The 12,324-nt window shown below is 41.4% G+C and overlaps 1 protein-coding gene across 1 annotated transcript in view; it reads left to right on the plus strand.

The window, feature by feature from the left end:
* The first annotated feature begins 7,608 nt into the window (after positions 1 to 7,608).
* LOC135717621 (uncharacterized) overlaps positions 7,609 to 12,324 on the plus strand; it is a 42,217-nt gene continuing 37,501 nt past the window's right edge. Inside the window, exons 1-2 of the mRNA XM_065239747.1 lie at positions 7,609 to 7,969; positions 8,275 to 8,445. Coding sequence (XP_065095819.1) covers positions 7,609 to 7,969; positions 8,275 to 8,445 — 532 coding nt within the window. The remainder of the gene's footprint in view (positions 7,970 to 8,274; positions 8,446 to 12,324) is intronic.

The raw sequence follows: 12,324 nt of genomic DNA on the forward strand, positions 1-12,324 counted from the left end.
AAATTTGAGATTTAGATTTCAGTAAAATGGATTGCTGGATCATGATCAGCATAGCAATGCTTTACTGAAAGACAGCAAACGATATTTTTACCGTGGGTAAAGCTAGAAAAAGGGAAATCTATTATTTCAAATAAAAATAAATGAGAAACTATCGAAACTTACCGAACAGATGTTATTAATTAGTCTTATGATACGTGTTCCTTTAAAATAGTCGAAAAGCTGTTCATAATCATAACACGTACCATAATCATAACAAGATGCACACACGCTTAAATAATTTTTATTTTATGTTAAATTTATGGAGGATCAATTGGGTTGTGAGCTTTGTTTTCTGAGCACAACGATATTTTTATCGATCCCGTAGGCATTCATCTCGATTTGTAAATCAAGATTTAAATTTTTGATCGTTAACACTAAATCTATTCGTTGACAGCTCGCTCCCATACAAAGTCCCACCAAGGAGCGCTAAGATGGTGATTTTTGTTAATGTAATCGTACTTATTTAAAATAGTTCCAGTGTACCAATTCTGATTTCGATTCCATTTTTAATGCAGATAACGAAAATGTATTTACCTAAATACCCCTAAACAACCCAATTGATAAAAATCTGTACAAAATCTCTATTATTTTTCAAATATCTGTATACACAGATAAATTGAACTATTCCCATTTTGATTGAAATTTAATCAATTTGACATCAACTGAGTTTAGTTTAATCATATCGAATGATTAAAAATTAATCCTCTCTTCCTAAAAAATAAGCAACTGATATAATTCCCAGTTTAATCATGGTTGATTAGATTTTTGAATATTTTTTAATGATTTTTGATTCTATTTAAAAAAAAATTCGATTGAAGTAATTATGGCTCGGACTCAACAAGGTGAAGCGGGAAACTGCATACTTTTTAAGCTTTTTTGATTTAATTTATCTTTGAGTGTAATGTCTGTAGTCTGTATTGGGTCTGTATGAGACTTCAAAAATCTGTATAAATACAGACATATCTGTACATCTGGCACCGCTGCCAAACGGGAAAAACTCATCATAGCAACCATTGCACAGTGGTCCAGCATGCAGATTTAGGTGAAATGATATGTTTTGTGCCGGAAATTGAAACTTTAGACTAAAAATCTTTTCTTCAAAGTTGTTCCTTGTAGTTAGGCCCTCATTTTTATGACAATGAATTCTAGGGTGGTTCCTATTATCATTAAAATAAAAAATTTAACTTTTTTGTTTGAATAAATTAAGGTATACATTTCTCGGCAAAGTTATAGATGAGCTAATTTTAAGTTACTTTGTTGAAAACAACTTTTTCTATCTCTTAAATTGGCCGATTTAGAGCTATTTTCTTTAATTGAGTTAGGGTGGCTCTAAAAAAACAATTGTTTTGCTCTAAAGGGTGATACGGTCAAAATTTGGTCAATATCAACTTGACGTATTTCTTTCAATTTTGCATTTAAAAAACCTGAACACCCCTCATTTTGAAGGTGTGTGTGTGTAGAATCTTGCTCCTATTTTGATTTTGGAATTCACTCTTCAGTTGTCAAAATGCCGTCCAAGCAAGAAGAGCAGCGTATCAAAATTTTGCTCGCGCATCGCGAAAATCCGAGCTACTCGCACGCACAGTTGGCAAAATCGCTAAAAGTTGCCAAATCAACCGTTACAAATGTAATTAAAGTGTTTGGGGAACGTTTGTCGACAGCCAGGAAGTCTGGATCGGGGGGAAATCGAAAACCGGAAGCCGCTGAGACGACAAAGAGAGTTGCCGGTAGTTTCAAGCGAAACCCTAACCTCTCCCTCCGAGATGCCGCAAATAAGCTGGGTGTATCGTCTACAACCGTGCATCGAGCCAAAAACCGAGCCGGACTATCGACTTACAAGAAGGTAGTGACTCCAAATCGCGATGATAAACAAAATACGACGGCCAAAGCGCGATCCCGGAGGCTGTACACGACGATGCTGACGAAGTTTGACTGCGTGGTAATGGACGACGAAACCTACGTCAAAGCCGACTACAAGCAGCTTCCGGGACAGGAGTTTTATACGGCAAAAGGAAGGGGAAAGGTAGCAGATGTTTTCAAGCACATGAAACTGTCAAAGTTCGCAAAGAAATATCTGGTTTGGCAAGCCATCTGTACCTGTGGCTTGAAAAGCAGCATTTTCATAGCTTCCGGGACTGTCAACCAAGAAATTTACGTGAAAGAGTGTTTGAATAAACGTCTGCTGCCTTTCCTGAAGAAACACGGTTGTTCCGTACTGTTTTGGCCGGATTTGGCATCTTGCCATTACGGTAAAAAGGCCATGGAGTGGTACGCCGCCAACAACGTGCAGGTGGTTCCCAAGGATAAGAACCCTCCCAACACGCCAGAGCTCCGCCCAATTGAGAAATACTGGGCTATTGTCAAGCGGAACCTAAAGAAGACCAAAAAAACTGCTAAGGGCGAGCAGCAGTTCAAGGCAAACTGGCTTTCTGCGGCGAAGAAGGTGGACAAGGTGGCTGTACAAAATCTGATGGCAGGGGTCAAGCGTAAGGCCCGGCAATTCGGATTTGTAAAAGCGGAAGCCTAACTGAATATTTTTCCTGAATTTTATACTAATTGAACTTGAAAAAGAAATTTAATTTGATTTTTTAAATAAACGATTTCACCGATTTACACGCGTAAATTGACCAAATTTTGACCGTATCACCCTTTAGTTTTCTTATTTCGAATTTCTCAGCAAAGGTGTCTTGAAATAACTTTTAGATCTTTAGAAGGCGCAAATTTCAAAGCTTGTGAATATCTTTCGCCGATCAAGAGTTATTGACGTTTTTATACTAAAAATATGCACTTTTCAAATGTTAATATCTCTGGTTGCGGTAAACAAAAAAAGTTTTTTTTTGCTGTCTTACAACGTATGTTATTCTCAATAATATGAAAAAATGGAGGTATTTTATTTTTTAAACTCGTATAAAATCAATTTGAATTTATTCATATGTTTAACCATATTTGGGTATATCTTTTTTTATTAGAAGAGATACAGGCAACACATTTCGCTTTAAAACATTCGTCTTAAAGAGTTTTAAAAGTCTCTACAAGATGACTTTCATGAGAAATTTCAACTGACTTCTTACTCTTTAATCTCTATCTCTATCTCTATCTATATTTATCTCTATCTCTATCTTACGCACTTCAAACCGGCCAATCACGAGCTGGTTCGCATTTGACAGAAAAGTGGTCCGTTTTCGTCCCCGTATTGTCTACCCTTCTCTTAGGGTTTATCTAGAGTCGTTTGTGAAATCGTGTGTCGTCTCTGACGTTTGTGAAATGCACAAGCATTAGTGCAGAACTCGGGGTAAATTATAAGTATTAGTGCAAGAAAACCTTTGAATTTACCTTAAGTTCTGCACTAATACTTGTGCAATTCACAAACGTCAGAGAAGTCTATAATGAGTCACACTAATGTCGTTTTCGTTTTTGTTCAGTTCCAACCCAGTTTTGCACCAGTTTCAACCTAACTGCTGTCAAAATGTTTTTTTATTCGCACGGGTTGAACCTAGTTACACACTAGTTTCAACTCCAAGTTAATAGGTTCGCACTGTAATTTTTCACGGTTTACTGGTTGGGTTCACCAATACAATTGCATCTGAGTTGTCAAGCTGAGCGTTGTTGGATTGTGAAAAAATCTTCAAAATAAACATGCAAAACGTTGCTTCTGTGGTTGCTTTCGCTGCTTCTGCAGTTCAATTACTGGAATCGGAAGCCGATTCTGATTCCGAATTCGATGAACAAATTTAAATGACCATTCCCAGAAAACCGAAGAACAAAAAATGTAGGGTTAAAAATTTCGTTTAGTTTTAAGTTATCTCATTCAAATTATTGATCAATGTGATGGAAATCATGCTCAATAATATTAGAAAGAAAACCAGAATTAATAATTAACCAGGGTGGAAAAGCGATAGATTGGTTTTACGAATTGTTTAAGAATCTAAAGCTTGCAAGAAATTATGATCCAAAGAATAGATTTTTTTTTAAGGTTACGAACTCATGTTTTGCGCGATATCTGAATTTTATTTTCACCAAACAGTGACAGATTTTTAAAATTCGGAGTCTGATATAATTTTAAATTTTTCCTTCTTCGGTAAATAATGAGCATTTTATTTATTATTTCAATTATTTTATTTTAAAAACGTGATATCCAACAAACGGCGTCGGAAATTACAGACGAAATTATTGCAAGCAACAACAGATGTTTGACAGCTAGCTTCACGCGATGTCACGCACACCAACATACCAAATACTCTTAAAACTTAATTTTTTTTTATTCCAGGGTCAGGTTAACACTAACCCAGGTTCAAAAACGATCTGTCAAACTGATACCTATCGTGCAAAGTAAACAAACATTAAGATGCTATGAAAAGTCCATGTAGGGTTGTTTAAACGGTTTTACGCAAACCGGTTTTACCGGTATTACCGTGATATTTTACAAATACTGAAATACCGTAGTTGAAGATGCTAATTTCAGACTAAAGTGGTAATTTTTATACGATAGATGGAGGAGATGAAAGCCTAGAGTTGATATTTCCGTTAGAGTACGGCAGTGTTAAAATTGCATATAGAAAGTAGATAGCAAGCTCCCCCTTTGGAGAGGGGTGGTGAGGGGTGTCCCCCCCCCACCACTGGGGGGACAAATACCGTAAGTAATACTAAACATTTAGTCAAAGCTGAAATACCGGTTTTTGTACGATAAAAAAAAACCGCATGAGTGCCAACCGGCACATTAGGATCGATGCCAGTAAGATCCTAATTACGGCATACTGGACACGGAATGTAATAGTGGACACGACACGGCACAATGGATTGGATACCATGCTACAGGGCTGACAGTCGTGTAAAGAAGGGTGACACCTTCTTGAAATGGCGAGTAGGCTAATAGTGTGGCTGCCCCCGTCCCGGTAAAACCTTGTCAGGCCCCCGGATACGTTCAAAACTCGTCACCAATTGGTGGTTGGTGAGTAGTAGGCTCAGGTGTTACTTACAGTGATCTGGCTCTGAACACGGCCCCATGGCCTCCCTGCTTGCATAGAGAACCATGGGAGAATCATGTAGTCGCCTATACATACAACGAGTGAAGATAGCGGCCTAGAGGAGGGACCCAACAGAATGGAGAAAAATGGAGAAAAAAACAAAAAAGAAAACCCAAAAAATATGACGGACGAAGGCAAGACGCCAGGAAGTGAATACGGAGGAGCGAACGTGTTCGCAAGGAGCGGGATATTGCAGAGATCACCAGTGTTGAACCTGGAAGCCACAGCGAGTTCCAGCAGCAGCAGTAAGCCCCAAGGTGAGCAGCAAGGACACCAAGGAGAGCTTGGTCTTGTGCTATGCCAGAGGTTCACACCGAAATCCAGCAGTAGCACACCCCAAGAAGGATTGTAGCTTGGGAAGACCAAAATGACGGAGATCAGGAGGAGGATCAATGAACTCCATGACTTCATCAAGGATAAGAGCAACGTCTACAAGGCAATAAATGAAATGGTGACAGGCATCAAATCCGCCATGATTGCTGCCGAACGTGAACAGGATGCGCTGAAGACAAGATCCGTGACTGTTGAAAGGGCGCTGATCGAGGCCAAGGAGAAAGCAGCAGCTGAAACACAGGAGACGCCGAAGGGACCTCGAAATCCACGCTCGGTGAAGAGGAAAAAGGAAACGCCAGGAGAGGAAGAGGAGTTGAAAAAGAAATAAAGAACAACAAGGAAGCCAACAAGGAGGAAGTTGTACCGTCGAGAAGCCGAAACCGAAGCCGAGATCACCACAGAAGAGGAGCTAAGAAGTGTGTTGAGAGTGCATTGCAATCTGGGAGATGTCCCGATGTCAATCCGGCGGCATGCAAACGGCGGTGATGCGGCTTTCGACAGTTGCAGCGAATAAGCTGTTGGAGACGGGCAAGGTCAAAGTTGGCTGGTCAGTGTGCTCGCTGAAAGCCACTCCTCGGGTTACCAAGCAACTGGAGCGATGATTCAAGTGCATGGGTTTCGGTCACCAGGCTAGGAACTGCAATGGCCCTGACAGATCTGATCGGTGCAGGAAATTCGGAGAGAAAGGTCAAATTGTAAGAAGCTGCAAGAAGCAACTGAGGTGTATGCTCTGCAAAAAAGAGGACGGAAACGATCGTACGACGGGAGGCTTCAAATGCCTAGCATACAAAAAGGCGATGGAAGGCCAACAGTAATGGAGGTAATTCAATTAAACCTCAATCATTGAGACATTACTCATTGCGGAACCGTATCGAGTCCCTCCCGATAACGGTAACTGGGTGGCGGATAGAGCTGGGATGGCGACTATACAAGTAATGGGCAGATACCCCATTCAAGAAGTGGTTGTGAGCTCATACGAAGGTTTCGTTATCGCCAAAAATCAACGGAATCTAAATATGTAGTTGTTACGCACCTCTCAGATGGACGATGAAGAAGTTCCATGAGATGCTGGATGGATTTACCGAAGAACTGATCGGACGACGACCGGTAGTCATCGGAAGCTTGGGCAGTGTAGTGGGGAAGCAGATGTTCCACTGCGAGAGGGCACAGTCTGCTGGAAGCACTGGCAAAACTGGAAGTTATGCTGGCCAATAAAGGCACCAGCAGCATGCTTGGCATGCACAGTTGTACACACCAACTGCTCATTTGGTTATAACTTTTCACTCAGATGTTGAAATTTATTTTTCTTTAAAGTAATTTGTTGGATTAGGCTCATAGTTTACTATAGATTTGCGAAGATTAGGTCAAGCATTTGAAACAACACTAATCAATTTAACACTTAAATTCCGAGATGTTTAATGAGCATTTCTCACCTTATTTTTACAACGCAAAAACAAATACAGTTTACTACTAGCATTAAAATCTACTTTTTTTTACATATCTATAACTATTCTATCTACTGCTTCAAAAAGAACTATGTTCCATCAACTGTGTGCAAAGTTATTAGCAAATGAGCAGTTCGTGACCAAAACTGTGTATGCCAAGCATGACCAGCAGCACTTTTCGCAGAGATGGCCGGGAATCCATTATCGACGTTACTTTCTGCAGTCCGTCGCTGGTGGCAAACATGGATTGGAGAGTATGCGAAGGATATACCCATAGCGACTATCAGGCGGTCCGATACGGCATCGGCTAACGGAATACTGTGCCAGTACTGAGGATGAGAACTTGTGACCGGAAGTGGAAGACGAAAACTTTCGACAAGGATCTTTTCGTTGAGGCACTTCGTGTCGACAGGAGCCCCACTGTTTTGAATGCGGACGAGTTGAGAGAAACGTTAGTGAGAACATGTGACACGACCATGCCGAAGAAACTGGAGCCAAATAACAGACGGCGTCCAGTTTACTGGTGCAACGAGGCACTTATCACCCTCCACGCTAGTTGTCTCACAGCCAGAAGACTTGTTCAGAGAGCAAGATCAGAAGTAGATAGAGAGGAACGAAGAGGAGTGTTTCGAGTGGTCAGGGCCGCACTTAAACGAGAGATAAAGCAGAGCAAGTCGAACTGTTTTAAGGAGCTGTGTCGAGACGCTGATGCCAGCCCGTGGGGCGACGCATTCCGAGTAGTGATGGCGGAGATCAGGGGTCTAACGATGCCCGCTGAAATGTGCCCAAAGGAAGCTGAAAGTCATCGTGGAAGGACTTTTCCCGAAGCACGACCCAACGACTTGGCCCCCTACACCGTGGCGAAAGGATTGAAGGTAAAGAAAGCTCCCGGTCCGGATGGAATCCCTAACGTAGCGTTGATAGTGGCGATCCAGGCGTCCCCGGACATGTTCAGGATGGTGCTGCAGAAAGGCCTGGAGGAGGGTCACTTTACTGACAGATGGAAGGTACAGAAGCTAGTGTTGCTGCCGAAACCAGAAAAACCACCGGGGGAGCCATGCCTGCTGAATACATTCGGAAAACTCTTGAAGAGGATCATCCTAAACAGGCTGATGAAATGCACGGAGAGTGAGCACGAATTGTCGGAGAGGTAGTGCGGATTCCGGAAGTGGAGAAGATCGACGGTGGATGCAATTCGGACAGTGGTCGAGAGAGCCGAGAAGGCGTCCAAACAGAAGCGGAGAGGAGATCGATATTGCGCCGTGAATGCGTTCAACAGCGCCAGCTGGGAGGCCATCGCCGAAGCGCTGCATATAATGAGGGTCCCTGATTACCTGTGCAGGATCCTGAGGAGGTATTTCCAGAACCGGATTCTGGTCTACGAGACAGACATGGGACAGAGATCGATTAAGATCACACGGGTGTTCCGCAAGGCTTCATCCTTGGTCCAACGCTCTGGAATGGGATGTACAACAGCGTGCTAACGCTGAAGCTGCCCAATGGAGTTCAGATCGTTGGCTTTGCGGACGAGGTCGTGTTGACAGTAACAGGCGAGACGCTGGAAGAGGTGGAAGTGTTGTCAACCGAGGAGATCGACATGATTGGTAACTGGATGCAAGGAGTGAAGCTGCAGATAGCACACCGCAAAACGGAAGTGCTGTTGGTCAGTAACTGTAAAGCGGTACAGCGGGCAGAAATCACCGTCGTGGAGCACGCCAGGCTTCGAAGGCTATCGCGCTGGTCCCAGCAGTAGCAAGAGGCGTCTTCTGGCCAGTGTGTCGTCGTCGATACTGAGTTATGGAGGTCCAGCCTGGGTCCAGCAGTACGTTCCGGCTCATGGCTATGCGAGTCGTGAGTGCGTACAGAACTATCTCGTCGGAAGCAGTATGCGTTATCGCCGGTATGATCCCTATCGGCATCACCCTGGTGGATGACAGTGACAGTGGATATCACACCGTGCGAACTTCACTACAGGTCAGGCTTCTTGAAACTTTCCTAAGGAAAAATTGATTCAAGCATTCTAATTATTTGATGGTTTAGAACAGTATTAACAAATAAATTTCATACGTAGGGTAAGATGGAGCAAAATGTGCCTCGAGATAACATGACCAACAGCGTTTTTTCTCGTACTTTTGAAAGATTAATTGAGATAAACAGTTTTGCAGATGATAGTTTTGCAGCTCTTCTTGTGATTCTGGGTGAAAACCCATTAAATTTGTTTTAAAATACACTTAAATAAGCACTGTTGGCCATATTATCCCATGGCGCGCATTTGCCCATCTTATTCTATATGAAGTTAGTTATTCTGTAATATTTTTTATCGAAAAAATAGTCAGGAAAACATTTCCCGATTTTGTCAGATGTTTTAGGAGAAAGGGTTGACAAAATCGGGAAAGTACTGTATAAATTATGTAACAATTCGAAAAATGTCTCGATTTTGAAAAAAATAGTTGAAGCATATGTGTTTCCAAAAACAAGATTTCACGGTATTCGAAAAAAAAATATTCTATTTTTAGGTTCGTTAATCGTTAAATCGAATATAAATTGGACATAACTAAGTCTATACCAAATGGGTCATTTCAGCTCAGTGGGTACATAATTTTAAAAAGTTGTGGTCGGTGTCACCGATTTGAGCCAAATTTGGCCAAAACTCTTATTTTGGCATTCTGAACAAATACCTTTTTTGATTTTGCTCCTATGTGTCTAGCTCCTTCTGGGATACAACCCTGGATTTTCAAGATTTTTTTTAATTTCAACTTTCAGAAGAGATTACTCCACAACCAAATAAGCTATTCGTGATCTTACAAAATTAGTAGATTCTAATAAATTTACAAACATTTTGTTTTTGTTATAGTAACTACAGTAAACAGACTGATTACCGGCAGGTATCAAAATTGTCAAAAAATATTCTATTTTCACCATGGGAGGAATTTTTTATTTCTTAATATTTTGGACTCAAATTTTCACCACACTTTAGAAAACTCTTATACTTGATGTGTTTCCGAGGGCAAATGATTCTGGGCAGAACGGTAAGGTGGTGCACAATGGGGGCAGAACGGTACTTTTGTAGGGCAAACTTCGCAACGCATTACCAGCAACAAAAATGAGAAACCCAGATTCGATTAAGGGCAATCTTAACGTTTAAAACTGTGCTTCAGTCCCACCCTAAGAGGATACGGGAAGAAGTTAAATTAAAAGTTTATGGGTAAAACTTTCAATGACCATCCATTCAGCACCAGAAAACAGTGACACAAAAGTGTTTGCTCTACCGGTACGCTCTTGGCTCAACTCCCATTCAGTTACCCTCTGTGCAACATGCAAGTTTTGGTGTGACCCATTTAACCTTAAAGTGCTTTGTGACATGTAAAGGAAAACAAAATTATGGCAGAAAATAATTGTAATGTGTAGAACCCAGATTAAATCACTCATCAGTGCCATGTGCCTTTTTCTCATGCACTATTTTGTCAAAATGTCTCCAGAACCAATTGTTTGATCGATTGGTAGGTAGGTAGACACTTAACACTGAAATCGATACCTTTCCGCAACTGCTCGAAAATCGATCCCAAGGTTCTTCACGGAACCACTTCATTTTAAAGCTTTCAACAATTTGACATCGATTTAAGATACATCCTTCGTCAAGAGTAGTCATCCTTGTTGGTTCATTTCTCCCACTGACGCCGCCCGTGCGCTTCTTTGTACCGCTGCTGGTCAACCTAATTTCCATTTTTCTCAATCTTCTAACGAAGACGGAGATGAAAAGTCCCCGGCGGTTATTTGCTTAGGCAATTTTGTGTTTTTCTTTTGGCCCGTTTTATTTTTTCTTTTGTCCTCATCATCTCGCGAGTCCCAGTGAAGAAGGCGGAGTACGAATTCTGTCTCAAGGGAGCGGAAGAGGAGGAGGAGAAGGAGGAGGAGGAGAAAGGGCAGGAGGTAGATATTTGTTTTCCTTCTTCTAACTTTCCTCGTCTCGTTTGTCGCTGCTCTATATCCCAAAGGAATAACAGGTTGATTTCTCGTTCGTTACGGATAATTTGTAGCGACAAAGAGGTAGCAGCGGTAAGGAAGCTTCCGGTTTGATTTGAATCTCGAATGAAGAGCCCGCTCAGATTGCTAATCAAGCATCCAATCTGAGAGACGAAGAAAGGGAACCTCTTCTAGGTAGCTCGCAACAGAAGGAATGTGAGGATGATTGATTTGGAATAATCTTGACACATCTGAGCTTCCCTTGCTTAGAATTTATCCGTTATCAAACCAAAAGTTTACTTAATGCCTTTCACCCCTAACGGAGCAAGTGAATTGTGTGTTATTTTACTGGCACGGATTTCTCAACTAATTAGGATAAATTACTGCTTGCTTTAACATCCTTATCAGGGTGCGGAATTGCTCGTTCAAAACTTCAGTATCACTCTTCTTCCGGAGACAAAGCTTCCTAACATGGAAAATTAGTTGAATTGCTCAAAACAGAAAAACTTTGTTAGGCTGGGTCTAGTGGGAACTCTTCGTTCAAAAGTTTCTACCACTAATGAATATTCCGGCTTTAGTGGTGTACGTAGTGCTGACACTTTTGCTTGCATGTGAGTTTTCCATAGCCGAGTATATATATATTCGTAGTTGACTGTTTACTTATTCCATATAAACGGAGCATTCATTTCCAGCACCAACTTCCTTACAAAAACACAAAAAACAGCTCCTCCGCAGCCGCTACAGGATAAGCCCATAAATTTATCCATCGTCAAATGGCGCAAATAACCGCAAATCTTGAGCGGCTTCCCACTGCCACAGTTCAACAGCTCAGGCATCATCGTTTAACAACGGCATTCGATCCCTTACATTCGCAATTCGACGAATAATGGGATTTAAAATATCATTTTATTAGGCTGCCCCATTAAAACTTTGGCTGACAGCTGTCAAAAATATAGCTATCATAAAAAAAAGTCCCACCCGGCTAACCGAAACAACTGGCATAGCTGAATGAGGATTACCACTTTAGGAGCTGTTGATGGAGTTTCTATGCTCTTGTAAAGCGCAGAGGAATGACAGCGTCGTTGAATAGAAGAAATTTGCGAACGAAAAAAAATCAAACTTGGGGAAAGAGAATTGAAGAAGCGACTTCTTTCCATTTTTTTACAACTGCGGCACTAATACAATCCTGCAGATGTAGTTCCATTTTCCTTTCGCAGTAGACCATATTTGTTTGTAAATGTTTATAGAGATACTGCTAACCTGTTGGATTACTCTTGAACAAACAAATCTCCAAATCATCACCAATCGTCAACTCCATCACATCACTCTTGCCTCCTTTTTCTAAAGGTCTCGATAATAAAGAATATAATATTAAAGAAAACTAACTAACTACAGCTACAGCTATCCCCCGAAGAACGCGTTCCCTACTGAGTTGAACCCACCGCTTTGTCTCGGTGGGTTTTCAACCAAGCGCTCTGATTTTCTGCGAGTGACTAGTTCTCCATTGACCCTACTCACAT

This window comes from Ochlerotatus camptorhynchus, unplaced genomic scaffold (assembly GCF_037179485.1).
Source record: "Ochlerotatus camptorhynchus isolate MF236.1 unplaced genomic scaffold, CSIRO-AGI_Acam_v1.1 ptg000062l, whole genome shotgun sequence".
Lineage (NCBI taxonomy): Eukaryota > Metazoa > Arthropoda > Insecta > Diptera > Culicidae > Ochlerotatus > Ochlerotatus camptorhynchus.